At 35.1% G+C, this 21,911-nt stretch overlaps 2 protein-coding genes across 2 annotated transcripts; one reads left to right on the top strand and one right to left on the bottom strand.

Annotated features, from left to right (window-relative positions):
• Positions 1 to 1,419: 1,419 nt before the first annotated feature.
• On the top strand, positions 1,420 to 2,349 carry LOC140613383 (olfactory receptor 4C46-like). Its single transcript, XM_072791912.1, has one exon. It carries the CDS (start codon positions 1,420 to 1,422, stop codon positions 2,347 to 2,349), a length of 930 nt encoding a protein of 309 aa, XP_072648013.1.
• A 7,314-nt stretch (positions 2,350 to 9,663) lies between these two features.
• On the bottom strand, positions 9,664 to 10,593 carry LOC140613611 (olfactory receptor 4P4-like). The gene has a single exon (XM_072792042.1). It carries the CDS (start codon positions 10,591 to 10,593, stop codon positions 9,664 to 9,666), a length of 930 nt encoding a protein of 309 aa, XP_072648143.1.
• Positions 10,594 to 21,911: the final 11,318 nt, after the last annotated feature.

Raw genomic sequence — 21,911 nt, 5'->3', positions numbered from 1 at the left:
ATAAGACAGTTATAACACTTATGGTCATATAAAGATTACTAATTCAATATAAGTTATAGCAATAAAGAATTTGGAAGAAATTTTTAAGTATAATTTGAACGAATCTTTGCTGTGGCCTTTCAGAATTTTTACCAGGACATAATGAACTTAAATATAAAAATGAATGAACTTGTATTAAATTATCTTGAAACTCTTGGAAAAAAAAAAGGGGGGGGGATCCTTGGGTGGCTCAGTGGTTTAGAGCCTGCCTTCGGCCCAGGGTGTGATCCTGGAGTCCCGGGATCGAGTCCCACATCGGGCTCCCTGCATGGAGCCTGCTTCTCCCTCTGCCTGTGTCTCTCAGGAATAAAAATCTTTAAAAAAACAAGAGTTACACACTCAATTACTGAGCCAAGCAGGTGCCCATATTGCCCTTATAAAAAAAATCAATTATTTTTAATTAGCATCTTGATCTTGGCAGGGTAACAATAGTGGGAATTATCTTACAGGTTTGTGGTGGGGATTAAATCAGCAAATGTCTACAGAAACATCAAGGCCACTAAATATTCAATTTTAATAAATACTGTTGCTGTTATTATTACCACCAACATAAGTCTCTAAGACTGTTTCCACATCTCAAAATGGATGATATAATACCAGCTACACAGGATGTTTTCAGTATTAAATGGGATCCTTTACAGAGTACTTGCTACTATACCATGAGCATAACAATCGTGTTCTATGTTGCAATTATATATTCAGCAACTATAATGTTATTGTATTTAAACAATATTTTATAGTAGCTTTTGTATACTTTCTTTACATACCCACTTCCAATGCCCTATTACTCCTATGTCAACTATTATAAGCAATCTCCTAACTGGGGTTTCTATGTCTGGCTTCCATCCCCTTACTGAACTTCACCCTACTTCACCCAAGAAACATAAAGATCTTTATTAAAATTATAGCTCTATTCCCCTTCCTCAAATTTATCTTCACTTTTCTGCCTATCTTCTCAATGTCTCACCATGGTGCCCCATTTCCTAACGACAAAGGGAAAATATGTTAACCTTGCATCCTTAGCCTTTACATCATAACCTACCTCCCTTTACCTATTTCCCTATCACTTGTGTACACTACACTACTTCATGTTAGGCTTAGTCACCTCAGATGATGAAGTATACACTGATGATCTCCAGCCTGTATATTTATAAACTTCCTTATGTCTATACTCAACAGAAATTTCACCCAGGAGATAATTTAAGTAATCTTCAAGGACAAAGAACTTATGTTCTATCTCAAAAAACAATATGGAGAATAAACAACTCAGTAGAATCTAGGCTGTTATTATTTACTAGATAAAGAAGCTTAATAAATTCAAGGTTGCAATAACGAAAGGGATTCTTTTACAGGTCATGTAATTAAGTATAATATGAAATAATGGAGAATAGAAACAATGTGACAGAGTTTGTTCTACTGGGGCTCACAGAGAATCCAAAGATGCAGAAAATCGTTTTTGTTGTGTTTTTGATCATCTACATCGTCTCTGTGGTAGGAAATGTGCTCACTGTGGCAGCTATCACCGCCAGCCCATTATTGGGGTCCCCCATGTACTTTTTCCTGGCCTATCTTTCCTTCATTGATGCCTGCTATTCTTCTGTCAATAACCCTAAACTGATTGTAGATTCACTCCGTGAAAAGAAGACCACCACATTCAATGCATGTATAACCCAAATCTTTGGGGAACATTTTTTTGGAGGTGCTGATATCATCTTGCTTACTGTGATGGCCTATGACCGCTATGTGGCCATCTGCAAGCCACTGCACTACATGATCATCATGAATCGGCAGGTGTGTGGCTTGCTCATGGCAGTGGTGTGGGTGGGAGGCTTTCTTCATGCAGCCATACAGATCCTCTTTATCATCCCTCTACCTTTCTGTGGCCCTAATGTCATAGATCACTTTATGTGTGATCTGAATCCTTTGCTCAATCTTGCCTGCACTGATACCCACACTCTTGGGTTCTTTGTTGCTGCCAACAGTGGTTTCATCTGTGCCTTAAACTTCCTCCTCCTCATGGTCTCCTATGTGGTCATTCTGCACTCCCTAAGGAACCACAGCTTGGAGGCAAGACTCAAAGCCATCTCCACCTGTGTCTCCCACATCACAGTGGTCGTCTTATTCTTTGTGCCCTGTATATTTGTGTACATGAGACCTGCAGCTACTTTACCTATTGATAAAGCAGTTGCAGTTTTCTACACTATGATAACACCCATGTTAAATCCCTTAATATATGCCTTGAGAAATGATCAGATGAAAAATGCCATTAGGAAATTGTGCAGTAGAAAAGTTATTTCAGATGCGAAATAAATATGCCTGAAGTTCAACATTGATTCAATAGGTCAAAAGGACATTGGCCATTGTCAATGGATGATCTCAACAAGGAATACTTACCAAGTAAAGAAATAACTAAACTGCTATGAATAATAGATTCTGCACTGAGTGGAGCAGAAAAGTGTATAAGAAAGAGTAAACCCAACTATAAACTATGCTACAAACCTTATACATATATTAACCATCTATAAATTCTAATGTTTTTATTAATAATTCTGCTCATTTTTATACACCAGGCTTGATGAATACAAATTGCCTAATAAATCATGGTAAACAATAAATATGGGGTCATGGAAACAAAGAGTTTTTTTTACCTCTGAGGGATAATTAAGATTACCCCAAGTTTCCAAAGTTCCCTTTAGATGTCAAGTCATTTTGTATTGCTCATGTCACCCATCTTATGATGCTAACCTATCAGATAGAATGAGTGTTCAAATAAATCAACATCTAATTATTTGAGAAGAATTCCTATTTATTAAATAGAGTCACACTCTACAGAGTACTTAACTACTTATTAAAAATTTTTGATAAGTCTGATGCACAATAAATATTGAATGAGTAAATAGTGGTATAAAGGAAGATGAATAAAGGCAAGAAATTGTAGAGCAAAGAAATAGTACTGGAGACAAGGGACTTTTTCCTACTCTTATCTGATTAAGACTCTTGAGAATTCTAGCTAGATCTCCTCGAGAAACCACAATTTGTTTTAACTTCTGCTTAAACTGTGTAATGAGAAAGAAATTGAAATGGAGATTCTCAGTGAAGGAGCAAATAGCTTACCTTGATATTCACCATGCTCTCAACAGGATTTCCTCATCTTATGAATGTGAGCTGTTCATGTCATTGTACTCTGTTAATTAGTTTACTTGTAACATTTCATTATGAAAAACTGTGTTTAAAAATATGTGGTTCCATCTACATGCAAAACAACTTCAGAATAAATATATTCCATTTATTTATATTTGATAACATATCCCTCTCTCATTCATCAATAGAAGTTTCTTAAGTCCAAAGAATATATCAAAGACATTGGTGGTTGCTGGGCCTTCAATGATGAATTGAGAGGAACCTGGGTCTTGCCTTCACAGAGCTTAGAACCCACAGAGAAAGACCCAGAGAGGAGCAGAAAGGGACAACATCCTGTTAATAAATGGTAAGGTAGTGGCAGCACAGGGTGCTAGGAAAACATGTTTGGGGGACACACAGCAAAGATCAGGAGTCAGGAAGATTTCCTAGATAAAAAGGACATCAAAAATGGATGAAGGGGAATCATCAGAGTGAAAAGGCCTATGTTGGGCTGAGAGTATTCCTAGAAGATGGATAACAAATGCCAGGGGTGAAAAAGTGTATGCGGAAAACCTAATTAATTCAATATGGTTATGCCTATTCACTCAATAACTAATTATTGAGCTATTCCTGTGTGTTGGGTTCTTAGCTAGACACTGAGCTTGTAAAAGTCTGCGTAGTAAAATACGAAAATGGAAAATTAGTGACAGGGAAGATCAAGAAGAGTCTCGTGATTGTGTTTAAGCTGAATGCTAAGGACCATGGAGAGAACATTGAAAAGTTCTTCCCCATCCTTTCATGGCCTATACCTTATTTCTTTTTGCACTGAAATGTACCCCACTGTCTGATGTTGCACTTTATCTATCCTAACCTATTGAAGGACATCTTGGCTGCTTCCAACTGTTTTGACAATTATCAATAAAGCTGCTGTTAAACATCCATGAGCAGGTTTTTATATGGGTATAAGTTTTCATCTCCTTTGGGTCAATGCCAAGGAGTGAGATTGCTGGATTATACAGTAAGGACATGTTTAGTTTTGTGAGAAACTGAAAAAACATGTTCCCAAATGGCCAACCATTTTGCTTTCCCACCAGCAATAAATAAGAGTTCCTGTTGCTTCACATCCTCACCAGCATTTGTTGGTGACAGTGTCCCATATTTTGTCCATCCTAACAGGTGTATCATGGTAAAACATCATTTGAGTCATTTGCTTATCCAAAATGTGCATATTGATTAATAAAAAAGGTTCATGAACTTGAAGCAAATTGGTCAAAACCTCACAATTGAAATGTGACAGGTTCAGAATCTCTGCTGTGTTTGACCTAATATACACATATTTAGTCCCATCATCATATTAAGGTCAACTTATGTTGAATTCTACATACAGTACTGTTCTTCATAAAGTTAGATTTATTCCGAGGGCAATGGGTCATTACATACAGTTTCTGAAGAGTGAGCAATGGAATCAGAATTGTCTATTAAATTGTTTCTTTATTTCTTCAGGTCCAAAGACTCACATTTTACAGATAGACTCCTTATAGTTCAGTTTAAAATGTGAATGCCAGATTCCTGGGTGGGAAAGAGTAACATAGCAGACACATGCTCACACATGATAAGCTAGCAATTATGGAAAACAGAATCATCTCTGATAAGTCTGGAGAGCTACTAAGGGAAGAAGAACTTGAGGGAATGATATTAAAAATAGGGCATAACACAGCTGAGGTAAATGACAAGAACCACCTTGACCTGATAATTGTCATTTCTGGGTACAGGATGAAACTCAGGATCCATGTTTTATGAGAGCTTTGGTCAGAGAGCTAGGGAATCTCAAGGACACATCCGTTTTTCTCTCATTTGTGAAATAGTGAAGCCACATAATATAACCAGGAGAGAAATAGACTTCTAAAAACAATACAGTGTTCAATTTTATTCTTTTCTTCATGTAACATAGTGTTTTAGAGGTTTATCACATTGCATTATCAGTAGTTCATTCCTTTTAGTAAGAATAGTATTCCACTGTACGGCTCTCCCACATTTTGTATACTTATTCACTAGCTGATGGACGTTTCAATTGTGTCCAGGTAATGGCCATAGAGAATGAAGCTGCTGTGACTACTCATGTACAAGCTTTAGTGAGGACATATATTACCATTTATCTCAGATTGATACCTGAGCATGGAATTGCTGAGTTATATGTTAAATGTATGTTAGCATTTTAAAAAATTACCAAACTGTTTCCAAAAGTGGTGGTGCTATGACACATGTCCACCAGCAATGTATGAGAGTTCCCATGTCTCCATAACCTCACCAAAAGTTGGCATTGTCAGTCTTTTTAAATTTAGCATAGACTTGTTCGAAATATTCTCTTAACTCATACTTTCTATAGAGTCGGTGGAAATAGATTCTATTCATTTTGGATACAATCTTTATATGTTTGTTTTTTGGTTGCATGTCTTACTGAATTGGCTAGTTCTTTCAGTAAAATATTGAATAATGTTAATTTGAATTGGTGATACTAAGGGTCACTTCTTCCTGATTCCAATGGAATAACTTTTAGCTTATCACAATTCAATATGTTGTTGGTTCTAAAATATTTATTGGTAATAATTTTAGCATTGTTACAACTAGGATTTTTGTTCAAATTTTAATTTAAATTTCAGTTATCAGACAGTAAAACATTAGAGTTAGGTACAGAATTGTTTTTCTTTTTTTTAAATTTAATTTGTTTGTTTCAAATTTTTATTTAAATTCTAGGTAGTTAATATGAAGTATAATGTTAGTATCTGGTGTAGAATTTAGTGATCCAATACATATAACACCTAGTGGTTCAGCTAGGATAAGGTGTAGTTATAATTTGATAACAAATCAACTCTTGATGTAATAATGTATTTTTTGCCTTAACACAAGCTAGGAATTTACCTCTAAGCATTGGTATACATTTGTGATAAATACTATTTGTATTAATTTTAAAATTATTATCTAATTTCCATTATGATTTATTTTAAAGCTTTTAAAGTACCGTATACTCAAGTTTAAAAACTATGTTTTTATTATTGTTTTGTACTTTAATGCATTGTCATTAGATAAATTGCTCTACAGATAATTTGACACTTGTTAAGAATAAATTTGTGGCACAAAATAGGATAAATTACTTTAAATAACTCATATTCACTCACCAGCTGATGAGTGTAGTATTTTATATCTATCTATCTATCTATCTATCTATCTATCTATCTATCTATCTACTTTGCTGCTTATTATTTTGGATCAAATTCTCTATGTCCTTCTATATGCATACACATTCAGATATGTAAATGTTTCAGGTTTGCAAATTCTATCAACAATGATTTTGGGAATTGATAATGGCTCTTGCCTTAAAGTCTGTTTTTTTTGTTTTATGTATAATATTAACAATTATATATATATATATATATAGCTATTTCAAATACTATTTCATTGTGACTGCTCTATCTTTTTCATGTTTTTAGTTTCAATTTTGCTTAGCCCTAGGGGTAAAGTGCATTTTTTGTAAAAAGCACGTATTTATGGATGAAAAATAGTCACCAAAAGACATGTTTCAAAATGTTCAAAGCAGCTCTACTCTTAATATCCTTTAATAGGAAATGGTCTGAATGTCTAGATAAAACATGAAGAATGAATCTCATGAACATAACAATGAGAAAATAGACACTGAGGAGTATAATCTGCATTAGTATTTTTCTACAAAATCAAACACTAGGTAAATTTCATCAACTTTATAGATGAAGCTAGTGATTACTTTCTGAAGGTGGTGATTTTAAAGAAGTATGAAGAGGACTTCTGGTGTACTGGTAATTTGTGACTTTTAATCTGATTGCTAATTACATGATATTGCTCATTTTATGGATCTACCCATTCTACACATGAAGATGATCTTTCTTCTAGTAATGAAGTTGGTCATTTTAAGCACATGCCCTTTCAATCTTTAGACTGACAAATGTTTTGTGATGGTCATTCAAAAGATAAAATCAAACCTTGCAATATTCTTGTTTCTTTATTAGTAGCTGCTGAGAAGGTAGTTTGTCCAATTTTTCATTGCTATAAAAACTCTACTTAATATTTTCTCCCTCATCATTTTTTTTCCTGCTATTCATGCTTCTTTGCACAGTGCCTCCAGAATGATTGCACTTCTTGCATCACATGTACCTAATCTGAAATTCTTTCAGAGGCACCTTGGTGGCTCAGTTGGTTGAGCATCTGCCCTCAGCTCAGGTCATGATCTCAGGGTCCCAGGATCAAGCGCAGTGTCTGGCATCCTGCTCAGTGGGGAGCCGGCTTCTCTACCTCTCCCTCTGTTTCTTCCTCCTCTATTCTGGCTCCTGTGTGCTCTCATGCTCTCTCTCATATAAATATAAAGTTTTTAATAACAAATGAAACTCTTCCAGGATTGTGACTACCTTCTTCTCATAAAATTCCACTATCCAGTCCCTTCTCTGTCATAATTGCTTTGTTTCTTAAGAGATCATATCTTTGAAACTATGAAACATGAGCAAAAGACCTGATATTACAGTTGAAAGATTTTAGGGTATTACCTGTTTATACTAGAAAATCTTTTTCAGAAGATGCTTCATTTAGTTACAAGATGATTTCATCCAGGTATTGTGCTGCAATGCAGTTGTTTTTAATTAATGCATTTTATTTTGTAGAGCAGTTTTACTTTCATCATAATATACAGTGGAAACTACAGAGATACCCACCTGTCCCTCTCACTGGGACAGCCTCTCCCCCAGAGTGCTACATGTGTTACAGTCAAATGAACCTACACTGACACATCATTATTACCCAAAATTCAGTTTACATCAGGCTTCACTGTTGCTGCTGTACATTCTGTGAGGTCTGACATGTATAATGACAATTTCCAAAATGCAATGACATACAGAAGTTTCACTACCCTAAAAATCCTCTATGTTCCACCTATTCATGCCTCTCCTGTCTTTAATCCTTGGCATCCACGGATGGATCTTTTTGCTCTTTCCATAGTTTTGCCTTTTCCAGAATGTCATACACAGATTGCTCCCAACTTACAATGGTTTGACTTGTACTTTTCCCTTTACAATTGGGCAAAAGTGATGCATAAGTGTAGTAGAAATTGTATTCTGAATTTTGGATTTAGATATTTTTCTGGGCTAGTGATATGCAGTATAATACTCTTTTGTGGTGGTGGGCAGGGACAGTGAGCTTCTCGTGGGTCAATGATCAAACTTACAACAATTCTGTACCCATATAACCATTTTCTTTTTCATGTTAAAGTACAGTATTCAATAAGTTACATGATATTTTTCAAATGTTTATCATAAAATAGGCCTTGTATTTGATGACTTTTCCCAACTGTAAGCTAATTAATGTAAGTGTTCTGAGCACAGTTAAGTTAGGCTAGGCTAAGCTATAAGGTTTGATACGTTGAAAGTGTTACATGAATTTTTGATGTAAGATATTTTCTACTTATGATGGATTATTGGGACATAACTCCCTTGTAACTGAAGGAAGAACTCTAGCTGAAATCATACAAAGTTTCTCCCTTCACACTGGCTTCTTTAACCCTGAAATATTCATTTATGTTTCCTGCATATAGTTTCTTACCTTTATTGCTAAGTTCTTTTTAGTGCTGAATAATGCCCCATTCTCCAGATGTTCAATAGTTTATTTCTTCACGTCCAGGAAGACATCTTGGTTGCATCCAAGGTGTGCTGATTAGGAAGAAAGCTGCCATAAACACCCATGTGCAGGATGCCTGGGGGGCCCTGGTTGAGCTTCTGCCTTTGGCTCAGGACGTGATCCCAGGATTCCAGGATCAAGTCCCACATCGGGCTCCCTGAAGTGAGCTTCCTTCTCCCTTTGTCTGTGTTTCTCCCTCTCTCAGTGTCTTTCATGAATAAATAAGCAAAATCTTTAAAAATAAATCCACGTGCAACCAAAATGCATTAGTTTTTTCATTTACTTATGGATGAAATCACATCTTGTTTCTCTTTGCTAATTCTTTCTGTCTCTCTGTCTCTTCTCTATATATGAATGTTCTATCACAAATTTAGATTAATTCATTTAGTTTTAGATCATAACCTTTTTTATTAGATTACAACTTCTGAACTAACAAAGAATATCTATTATTTTGTGGTCTGGCCTCTGAGTCCAGTATTTTAATAAAATTATCATCAAAATATTTTCTTTTATAATTCACTAATTAATATAACATTGGTTTATGTCCATTGACTCAATCGTTTCTTCATGAAGGTTACACTACCTCTACCATCTTAATATTCCAAAGACTAAGTTTCCAATTAATTTTGGAATGCAAGAATTAGTATTTCTTCCAAGATTACTTTAAACCTGTAGTCCTATTGCCCCCTTCATTCTGCTTGCACTACTGATGATATACAAAACCTATGAGATAGTCCCTGATTTTTTCATTCACATCTCCCTCTTCTGTTTCCCAGAGTTGCTTAACCAATAAACTTCTTCAAATTAATTTCATGCTTCCTTTGAAAATACTGATGGACACCAAACTTTCCTCATGGCTTTTTTCATCTCTGAATTTCTCAGAGTATAGATTAAGGGATTGAACATAGGAGCAATGATGGTGTAAAACAGAGCAAATATTTTGTCCTCAGGAAAAGTAGTAGGTGGCCTAAGGTAGATAAAGATTACAGGCCCAAAAAATAAGATGACCACAGTGATATGAGACCAACAGGTAGAGAGGGCTTTGCGTCTTCCTTCAGCTGAGAGATTTCTTAAAGTGAACAGTATAATGCCATAAGAAACAGATAAGACAATAAAGGTAACTAATGCGACCATACCCGAAAAGGCAATCACAAGGACACCAGTGATGTAAGTATCAGTACAGGCCACTTTAAGCAAAGGAAAAATATCACAAAAATAGTGATCAATTTCATTAGGACCACAGAAGGGCAAACCAATTGCAGTAGAAAATAAAGGAAAGGCATGAATGGCCCCACCAGCCCAAGCAGCTAAGACTAGGAGATTGCATCTTGTCCTGTTCATGATAATCACATAGTGGAGAGGTTTGCAGATGGCAGCATAGCGATCAAAGGCCATGGCGGTGAGAATGAAGATCTCAATGCCTCCAAAGAAGTGCATTGTAAAGACCTGTAACATGCAATTGTCATAGGAGATGGTTTTCCTTTCCACTAGCAAGTCACCAATTAACTTGGGTGTAACTGTAGAGGTGTAGCAGATGTCTATTAAGGATAAGTGTATAAGGAAGTAGTACATTGGTTGGTGAAAAAGAGGGCTGCATCGAATGGAGATAAGGATCAGAAGATTTCCTGCCAACAGAGCAACATAACAGAGTAAGAAAATGACAAAACAAAATATTTGTATGCTCTGGTCATATGAAAGTCCTAGAAGTATGAATTCGGAGATGTTTCTCTGGCTTGTCATATATTTGCTTTGGCGTATGCTTCCACAGGGACTTAGGTTTCTGAGAGAAAGAACACATAACCAAAGGTGAAATTAACTCTATAAACACAATAATGTAAAATTTATTAAAATGAATATTGACATAGAGTTAAGATTAATTTTTCTTGATTTATTGAATTAAGCTGATTCTCTTTATTTTGTCTTTTATAAATCTAGCATGGCATAATTTCATAATGGCAATCATGAGAATAATTACATATTTTACTCACTGTTACTAGTACTTTTAAAAATATTTAAATATTATTTTGATAATATATTTTATTACTATTAATGACATATTTAGATAAAGACCTGCTAATTATATGAGTTAGTCTTAAACAAGAAAAGATTTTGTCCATATTTTCCAGTTCTTATACCTTACAAATAAAATAAATGATCCTCCTTTAAAATTACCTGAGAAAACACTCTTAGTATTCTGGGAATGAATCCTGAAGAAATGCACATTTGTTTATAGATCCAGTTTGAACTACTTAACTTTGATTTCTGTAGAGCATACTATATTTTCCTACATGGTCAAATATTGTCAATGGATCATGTTAAACCGACGGAATTTCTCTTACATTAGAAAGCAAAGTGTTTGAAAACAATACAGCAAAAGAAAGAATATCAATTAATGACTGAAATTTTGAGAAATATTCAGGAAGTCCATTCATTTGTCTCATTTGTCACATTTATACTTTATGAGTTAAATAAAATTTAAAAAATACATAGTAGGGGTGGTGGAAGGGGAGGTGGGAGAGGGGTGGGGGTGACTGGGTGACGGGCACTGAGGTGGGCGCTTGACAGGATGAGCACTGGGTGTTATTCTATATGTTGACAAATTGAACACCAATAAAAAATTAAAAAATTAAAAAATTAAAAATACATAGGATCATGGAAGTTTGTGATAGCAATTGATCAAGGAAAGATAAGATTGTTGAATTGCCCAAATATATTTGAATTATGCATGAGTCATGGATCTTGCTGAAAATTTCATACTTTAGTTACAATGTCAAAAATCAAATGCCAGTTAAAGGAAATAAAAGTGAAAGCAACTTTTAGACAAATTTTGGGTAAGTTAGCACTTGGTGGTATCTATTGCAATAATGACTAAATGTAATATTCAGGAAATCACATCTTTGTAACATTTATCTTAAGACATTATTTAATCGGTGCAAAATGAGTGTAGGATAATGAAGAAACATTTCGAAAAGCTATTTTACCCTCCAAGGAGGAAATATCTGATCCTAGTGGTTTTGCAAAACTAACACATCCTCTACGTTAGTCTGATTCTGAAGTGACAGACATATCTGACCCTCAGATGTTTATTTTAAAAATAAGAAATGTGGGCACCTGTGTGGCCCAATCCATTGAGCAGCTGCCTTTGGCTCAGGTCTTCATCCTGGGGTCCTGGGATCGAGTCCCAAGGTGGGCTCCCTACTTGGCTAGGAGTCTGCTTCTCCCTCTAACACTTCCTCCTCCTCGTGCTCTCTCACATGTTCTCCCTCTCTCAAACAAAATTTTAAAAAATAAAAGAATAAAAAATTGTAAAAATGTTTAACAATATTGTTATAACAATATTGTTTAACAACAATCATCTGGAGTGACTCACAAATTTAATATCAATGTTATTGATAGGCTTTAAGAAAATTTTACAAGGCAAATAATTGACATCTATGACATTTTTAGAATGGTCTCTACCTTACCACATCAATTCTATTTTAAATTACTACTCACAATTCTAACCTCATAAAAATAGAAATTTTCAATTAGTCCCTACTTTGCTTTCAGAATCACTAACAAGGCTTCCTATCCTCCATTATATAACAAATAAAATAATTATATCACAACTGATATCAGAGTGTTCAGCAATTAACAGCAACTAAAGAATACTGAGAAGTTTTAGGAGTATGAGGATCATTGACTCATCTTCTGTTCATTGCAACTGGTACTAATCTGTGTCCATGAGTTAGGAACAATGTTAATTCTTAAGATATACCTAATTACTATAACAAACTGATTTATATATAAGTAATTTTCTCTGAGTCTAAAGAGAAGAGACATTAAGAGAATCCTAGTAATTTCTAAGATTTGAAAGGGAATAGACTGTAAATATTAAAAGACAAATTCTGTTTCTTCCTCAATCTGAGGCTATCTTTCATATGGGAGAGAACTGATAGGAATGTCATGAAGGACAGCATGAAAGAATTCTTTTGGTTCCTCATCTGAGCAGAAAGGAATATGCAAGATAATGGGTTAACAGACAACCCGTCTGTCTTTTGAGTATTTATGTTAGTAAAGAGGTAGGGAATATATAATATACACACATATTATAGAATTCTCTGATTCTAAAATATTTGAAATAATTTGCCTTCAGTTTTACAAAGACAAATATTCCTAATCAAGGTTCCCGCTTGTTGGGACACCTGGGTGGCTCAGCAGTTGAGCGTCTGCCTTTGGCTCAGGTCCTTATTTCGGTCTGAGATTGAGTTCCCAATCGAGCTCCCTGAGAGGACTGTGCTTCTCCCTCTGCCCTGTTTCTGCCTCTCTCTCTCTCTCTCTGTGTCTCTCATGAATAAATAAATAAATCTTAGAAGAAGAAAAAAAAGATCCTGCTTGTCTTCTAAATCATCATTGGAATTTCATCTCCAATAGCTCAAAACCTCATCCTGTATTCTGAGGGAACTTGCTCTGTGATCAGTGCTGCTTTTAGAGGGAAAAGGTAAGAGGGAAGAGTCAGTTGATGAGAATTATTGTCATAAAACAATATAGTGATACTGAGGAATCCTCCCATGAGAAAACTGAAGTCACAGTTGGTAAAGTAAGAACTTCAGGGAACCATGAACAAAAAATTGAAACAATAGCAACACAGAAAGGTGTAAAACATTGAGACATCTCAAATAAACTGGCCAATGTGATCCTTGAGCGAATTGCTTAATCTCTTTAGGCCACTCATGGTACTCATTTCACAATTAAAATACCGTTATAAAATTCAGAAGTTTAATGAGGGATACATGAGGTAATATGAAATAGCCAGTGACATGTATGGTTTAAAGCTGTTATTTTTTTTTACGGTCTTTCCTCTTTGAATGACTAGTTTAACCACAGATTATTATGCGTGCACACACAACCAATGGAAAAATAAAGGAAATTAAAAAGAACATTCATAACATGGATTTAGCAAGTATGATCACGATAAACTCCAATTTCAGCAATCTGTTACTGAAAGTGTGTTAATGTCATAATCAATTGGTTATCTTAGCTTTTTTCTTAACACTAATCACTAGTCTAATTTTTTCTCTACAAATAGATACTCAAAGGATTACTTTGGTTTTTGGTATTGTTGAATACAAATTATGTATGTCTTTTGAATTATAGTATTCATAAAGAAGTTCTTATATTTGAATAAAAGTTTCTACCACACATTCAAACTTTCTTAGTGTAACAGAATGTGGGATGCTATAAGTTTACCATAGTTGGCTCAGATGAAACTATTCTATTTTAGGATGGCAGATGTTTTGAAATAATAAGAAATTCTTTGTCATTGTACATATTCAAGCATAGAGTCTGTTTCTTAATAATAATAATACGGAGGACTGCCTGTAAGCAAGATTCGGGGTCACAATGAAATTCAATGTCAATTTGAACATGTTTCAACTAACTCTACTGTTTTGCTCTCCACAAAGGGGAATTTTGCTTAAAGCTAATGTCCCATTAAAACTGAAGTAAGCTAAAACATTTGTATAGTAATCAAATTGTCATATGCTGCAGGAGAAGTAGTAGCCTTTAGGATGAATTTATATACAATAATTGTAAAGAACACACAATTAGCCTAGCACACGTGGGGTGGTACCCTTCCCAAACCAAGATGACAAGGGGTAATCCACTAACCATAAGATCTCAGTGTCTGTCAGGTTAGTTTGGGGCTGCATTCAGTCCTCAGATATTCATTCTGCCAGTTTGTCTCTAGTATCAAAACCTGGAATAAATGAAGACAATTACAAAGCCATAATTCAAACACATTCAGATTAATTCTCTACAAATATTTTGAAAATTTCAGCATGTCTTAAACCTTCTACAGTTTACAAGGGAAGTGGACTTCAAGTATTCACTTAGACTTGGTGATGAGAGAACTGGATCTTCATCCCACAGGAAAGCAGGCTGGGAATTTTGAGAGTTGATTTAACTTCTTAAGAATAGCTCAGAAATAAAAAATAAGCAAAATGTGTTTTTATATTCCTTCAAAAGCTAACACAAGTACTTAGGTTATAAGACTCATCCACTTATTTTATGCTTATGCCTGAAGACCATTCAGAGGGACAAATACAAACTTAAGTGGCAATGCGAGATATAATAGGTCTTTGAAAGCTTTATGTAATTATGTTCCCAAAGGCATTTCTAAACAGGTCTTGGCCTAAGTGTTGCAAAGTCACCGTCCACAGAAGTGTGCTTGGTGCTCTTGGGTATAAACTTTCCATATTTGCCTATCTGAGAAAAAGAAAAATATTGGCCCCTTTCCCTGGAGGCCCCAAAAGGCTATAATCTGCCCTGTGCACTTCCATTTTTCTGAAAAGTAGGAAGGAAATTGAGCCTGTAATACTATCAAGTTAGCTTTCAGGAAAATCTGAGATGAGTTAGGAAAAAGAAGAAACAAAGACAACCACTTGCAGTCCTTTTTTGGAAATTTTCAAGATCTTTGGTGTACAGAGTACTTAGATAAATAAAATCAATGATTTCTGATAATATCATTGGTATGAATTTAGCACTGAATGGATGAGCCATTGGAAAATGAGAGGCAAAGACAGAATAAGAATAAATAACTCTTCCTCATAATGTGGCTGGGACAAAAAGCAAAAATGATATGGAAAAATTAGAGGAAGGAAGCAAAGTACAACAAAGCTGTTAGTGTGTTTTCCATCCGGTTTTCTCTGCTCACTGGCTATTCACAGGTTGTTTAGACTCAGTCTCATCTGCATGAAGCTAATCGGTCTCTCTCTATTAGATGCCAATCATGTATGTAAAGTTTTCTCATGAAAGAAGTGTCAGGAAATCAAATTTTATAATATTTAATCTGTTCCAGATGAATCTACCTGGCCAAATAACAACCAAAATTTAGTGAGAGATTGTTGGGTAGACTAAGTTAATCGTATTATTTAATGCTTGTAATAATGCAAATTTTGAGACAAATATTATTAGCTTTACTATATAGACAGAAACACAGAAGGTTCTAGAAGTTAAATAACTGTCTCAAATTGGCAGTAGAGAACTGAAGCAAGAAAATGCATTATTTTACTTTAGTACTTCTCTGGGGGCCTTAAATGTTGTATAGCCCTGAGGAAATGAAGGATTGTTGCACTTCCTCTTACAGCGCATTATAACCCAGTGATTTATAGCTTCTCTACATCAACGTTATGCCCAGTGTTGACCAAGCTGTACTCAAGGGCTAGCCTATACCAATCTACAGCAGGAGATAACTGGTCATATCTCTAACCTCTTCCTGTACACACACTTGGACAACCCTTGGGGATGAATATAAGTTGCATTTATATCCTCAACTGTTTAATGCATCCCTCTTTATATACTAGTTTTGTTACATAGATTTAATTTTGTTGAAGCGCAAGTCATTTTTTTATGAGCAGCTTTGTTTTAGATTCATTTATTCATGCTAGAGGGGGAGAGAGAGAAAGAACGAGAGAGAGACAGCATGTGCACACAGTGGAGGGGTAGAAAGAGAGGGAAAGAAAGCCTCAAGCAAACTCCACCCTGGGTGCTAAGCCCTGCAAGGAGCTCCACCTCAGGACTCCAACATCACCAGCTAGGGGAAACCAAGAGTTAGATGCTTAACCAACTTTGCCACCCAGGCACCCCTATTTGGACACTTCTATTCCACACATTTAGAAAATTTTCCTTGTAATCGAAAGTCATGAAGATCCCCTATAATTTCTCCAAGTTCTTTTTTACCTTTATATTTCACAAAAAGGTCTAAGATCGATTTTAAATAAATCTGTACAGGTTTAATGTATAGATAAAATATTTTCCGTCTTTTTTGTTTTGTTTGTGTGGTAGATCCAGATGTCCAACGTTGCCACTCTTGTTTGTTGCACACAATTTTTTCTCCAGTGAATTGACTACAGACTTTTGTTGAGATGAGTTGACCATAGGTGTTCAGGTTTACTATTGGGCTCTCTAGTCTGATTTGTTGATCTTCTGGGATATCTTTATGAACATACCACATCATTTTGAACACAGTAGCTTTAAAACATCGCTGGAAATCAGATGGCTTAAGTTCTCCAACTTTGTTCTTTTTTAAAGTTGTGGGACCCAATTTAAGGCCCTTGTATTTCCATATAACTTTTAAATCAATTTTGAAAAATTTTAAAAATGTGCATGTAATTTTGTTTTTGAAAATGCTTGACTCTGGAGATTCCTTTGGGGAGAATTCACATCTTAATAATGTTGAATCATCTGTCCATGAACACAGTGTATTTTCTGTGGTAAGGTGTTTATATTCTCTTAACAAATATTTGGCTTTCAGAGAAATTGTATGCCTTATATCTTGCTATAGTCATCCTTAATTATTTTATAGTTTTATAATATTATAATATTGTAAGTGGGATTTTTTAAATCTAATTTTTATTTGTCAGTTGCTAGTATAAGCTATGTAATTAATTTTTAACTATTGATATTATATCCTGCAATCATGCTAAATTCACATTAAAATGTAGAAGAACTAAAACTGTCCATATTGACAGTGAAGTGATTGCCTAAATAGAAAGGTCTAAGGAAGGTTCAGAGAAGCCAGTACAATTGATAAGTCTCAAAAAAAATGTTATACTAATACATTCAATGCAGAACATTTACTTCTGTTCTTTTTAAAAGAGTTTGTATAAAATGAATATTACTGTTTTCTTTAAAGTTTGGTAGAACACGCCATTGAAGCTATGTGGACAGGGCGTAGCGAGACAAAACAATATACTGTTTCTTTAAGAAACACAAACCATTGAGAGTATCTATTTTTATTTTAGATATTCATTTATTATGTACTTGATTGGGAGAGGAAGAGAGAGAGAATCCCAAGCAGTTGTTCCACACTCGTAAGCCTGATATCGCGACCTGAGTTGAAATCAGGACTTGGATGCTTAATCAACTGAGCCACCCAGGTGCCCCAAATATCTATTATTTTTTAATGTGCTTGGGTAATTAATACCAAAGGATTTGTTCATCCTATCTAAGTTGTTGAATATATTGATCTTGTGATGATCACTATATTCCTTTATTATCCATTTAAAATCTGTAGAATGTGTAGTGATACTGACTCTATCATGAAAAATAAGTGTTTAGTGTTCAATGGTCTACAAATATCCTAGAAAGTAATATCTAGAAATATAGAACTAAATTAAGACCAGATATGAAAATAGGACATAACAGATTATAAATTTATTTACAAGTTCTAATAGGAATGAAGTCAAAGATATAGCCAGCAGCCTTAAATAGAGAATAAAAAAAAAAAAAGTATATGAGATGAAAACTATTCCTTCTCCCCTCTCCCTTCTGGATCTAATATTAGATCTCCCTTGGCTGATCTAATAATTAAATTGACACAGAACAGATTAAAAAGAAATTTAATTTTGTACATATAGGAATCCCAAAGATATAAGACTCCCTGAGAGTCAGGCAATCAAAATTTGTGCAATCTTGAGGTCAGGAGAAGGGGTTCGGCTCTAGAGCTTCAAAGGCAAAGAAGACAATTCACAAGAAGATAGAAGAGCAAAAGTTTGGTAAACAGATGTTTGTCCTGATAATCAGGTAAGTCTTTCTGATGTAAAAATGTGTGTCTATTGTTAGCTCTCTTCCTGATACAGCCCTCTACCTAAATTATCTTAGGTACTTCAAGGAGAGGTAAAACAACTCTACCTGAGTCTGTTGGACTTTGCTTGCCTTCAGCTCAAAATAGGCTACATGCTAAATGGGCATATTCTGGGATCACGTATTCTGCTCCCCTTCAAAAGCAAAAGTTGTTCCTCTAAAGAGATGAATAACACCAAGAAAAACTTATCAAGATCAATAGAGAGAAGAAAAAAAAAAGAGAGAGAGAGAAGAAAAGAAAAAAACACAAATTACGAGTATAAGGACTGGAACTCTATATTGCTAATGAAGCGCAAAATTGTATGAAAACATTGAAATATAGTTTGACAGTATCTACTCAAGCTACAATAAGCCATTTTCCATCAATTCTACATTTAGATATTTGTTTAAAAATCCATGATATTGCATGACTAGCCCAAATATCATCAGTTAAATGTAGAGTTAGCAACATTAGATATGGAGTTATACCTGGTCTTAAGAGAAACAATGTGTCACTTGACCATGGCTCAGTCTTAGATATGCCATATTTTGTTTGTAATAAGTTTCAAAGAGCAGATGACCAATTATACTCAAATAGGGATGAGTCCTTAGACTTAAAGGCAGCTTACAGAGCCATTTCAGAAACAGTTCCAAAAACTCTAAGGCCAGACTTCTTGCAACCTGGATGGGGCACATAGGGCAAGAATCTTAGCAGACAGGACAGATCAGGTGTTCTGCAGAGTCTAAGGTGGCAGGACTCAACTTGAAATTGGCCTACAAATTCTGTGTGAAACCTCTCAAGTTAGATTGAGACCTCAACTAAATTTTTTTTTTTGATGATTTGGGTGATTTGAATGGAGAGCCCGTGACAAGCAAATTTGAATAAACAATAAGAAGCAGTTTGATAAACAACTAATTACAAAGAGAGAGCTCCTGAGAAAGTTTTAATACAGTTAACAAAGCTTTTGTGGTTGAAAGAAAAGGAATATGTTTAAGTAAAACATGGTGTATTGCCCGTCCTTATGTTTTAGGTATAGTTGTGGTACAGACATATCATTAGAAATTTGTTATTTCATAAATTTATCATAGAATTTACAATTTCTGAAAGCCCAGAAATAAATGATACCAGTGAAAGAAACCATTACATTAAGTTTAAAATTTGGGTTATAAATATTAACAAGAGTTTGGCAATCCAATCCAAAAGACCTCGCACATGGGATAGACCCTGGCAGACCTCGAGGATGGTTATTGAATGGAGCCAGGCCATTCTGCAGGCCAAGTAGTGGCTTCCAAGGTTCTTCTTTCTTCTAAGGAAAACATGACATTAAGGCACACCCCTGTTCCTCAGAAACAAGAGCCACTCAAGCCCAAACTTGACTTCAGGACAAAATCAAGAACATCATCTCCATTTCCTCATCAATAGGTGGCCCCAGCTAAGCCGGAAACCAGACATCTGTGCTTCTTTTTAAAGTTACTAGTAAGAACAACAGTGACTGCTGCTCATGGACAGGTAGGCAGCATAGTTTTTGAAAACTTGAAACTTGAAACTCAGAGAGCTTAGATACCCTTTCCTAGCCCTACTGCTTAACACGTCTGGGTAAGATACTTAAATCTTCTAAAATCCTAATAAAATAACAAAATGCGAGCACTTATAGAATCCTTACTACTGTTAAACCCGAAAATTCACCAGAATCATTTAAAAGATCCAGCTGGTTTTATTGAATGATTCATTAATCAGGCAGCTCCTACCTAAATAGTAGAAAAGAGCTTGTCTAGAGAACTGCAGAAAAAGAAAAGGTTTTAAAAGCAGAGAAGCACCATAAAAAAGGAAGAGTGCACTGTTTCAGGCAAAGTTGCCCTCCAAAGGAGGATGGATGGGGTCTATCATTAAATTTTGTACTGCTGACCAGGAAATTCCATGTTGACTGGTTAAAGTTATATCCCTAGAAGGGTTGAAAAGGCAGTTAAGTTAGGTAGTAAGCCTTGCTTTCCTGACATTGGGCCTTAACCTAACTGATGTCATTTTGGGCCTGTGATTTTCTTTTTAGCACTATTCACCAGGAATTAGACCACCCTCTGGGCTATGTTTAAAGTCACACAGTTAGCCTGTCATAATCAGGTCTTACTGACTAAGGGGTTAAATTTCCTCACCGTAATGCAAGCATGTCATATCCCCTCAGGACCATCTGAATATGATAACATACTCTAATCACTGTAGCTGTAAAGTTGAACTTGACTGAAATGTTGGACCCATATCTCAGAAAACCCTCCAACTTCCTCTGATATGTTTAGCTGATAGTCTAATTTTCCTTATGAGGGACCCAATTCATATTATAGTTCATTTTACAGTAAAAGTATCTGAATGTGAAGGAAAATAAGACTACTGTATGTACTTTCAGATGAAGCAGCTGGTCTAAGAGATATTTAATAAAATCTAAATGCTTTGGGAAATTTGATTATCTAAATAATCAGGGGAAAGAATGAACTATTTGAAACTAAAATTCTTTTTGTGCAGAGTATTCATAAAAGACATGATACAGAACAATCTAAGTGGATGAGTGGGTAAAAGAGATGAAATATACACATAAATTAACCAAGAGAAAGAAGGAAAAGCTACAGAGATAGAACTTGTGGGCATTACGCTAAGCATGTAAGCCAAAGAAAGAAAGATAGTGCATTGTATCACTTATATGTGCTATATTAAAAAAAAAAAAGTCCATGTCATATAATCAGAAACTAGAAAAGTTGTTGCCTAGGTGGGGGGGTTGGAGGAATCAGAGGGAGTTTGGTAGAAGGTTATAAACTTTCAGCTCTAAGATGAGTAATGTCCGAGAATTGAAGGTGTAATGTGATAACTATAGTTGAAAAAACTGTTATGTAATTGAAATTTGCTAAGACAGTAGCACTTAAAAATTTTAAAAAGATTAATATGTGAAGTGATTAACAAGATGGAGAAACTTTCACCATAAGAAAAAAAAAACAGTAAAAAAAAGAATGCTTTGAAAAATTTAGCACATGTGACATCATAATCCTGGATGTGTCTCTGGTGTTGAAGAGAATACTAAGAGAGTCTAGAAGTGTCTAAATCAGCCTTCTCAATGGGTGCCTAGACACAGATGAAGGATTGAAGAAAGGGTGAGGGATCTAGAGAGGCTGCTGAGGCAGGAGGTCACATAAATCTACGTCACTCACAGCTAGTTTTTGCCTCCAATCTTTCCCTTAGAGCCCATCCAAAATGTTGAAGCTTCTTCCAGGCTGATAATTTCTGAATCTTGGGGCTATTATACTGTGCCTGTGTAGTATGAGTGTTCCTTAGCAGGTTAAGATATTCCTTTAACAAAGATAGTAATGATGTATTTTTAAATTAACAATAAATCTGGGTAGAAATGGATAGGATTTCTTAAACTGCACATTTGCAACCATAAGTATTTTTTTGTATTCTGCGGTTTAGGGGG

The sequence above is a fragment of the Canis lupus genome, chromosome 21, assembly GCF_048164855.1.
Source record: "Canis lupus baileyi chromosome 21, mCanLup2.hap1, whole genome shotgun sequence".
Taxonomy (NCBI): Eukaryota; Metazoa; Chordata; class Mammalia; order Carnivora; family Canidae; genus Canis; species Canis lupus.
Note: the sequence above shows the minus strand (reverse complement) of the source record. Positions and strands in the feature narration are given on the sequence as shown.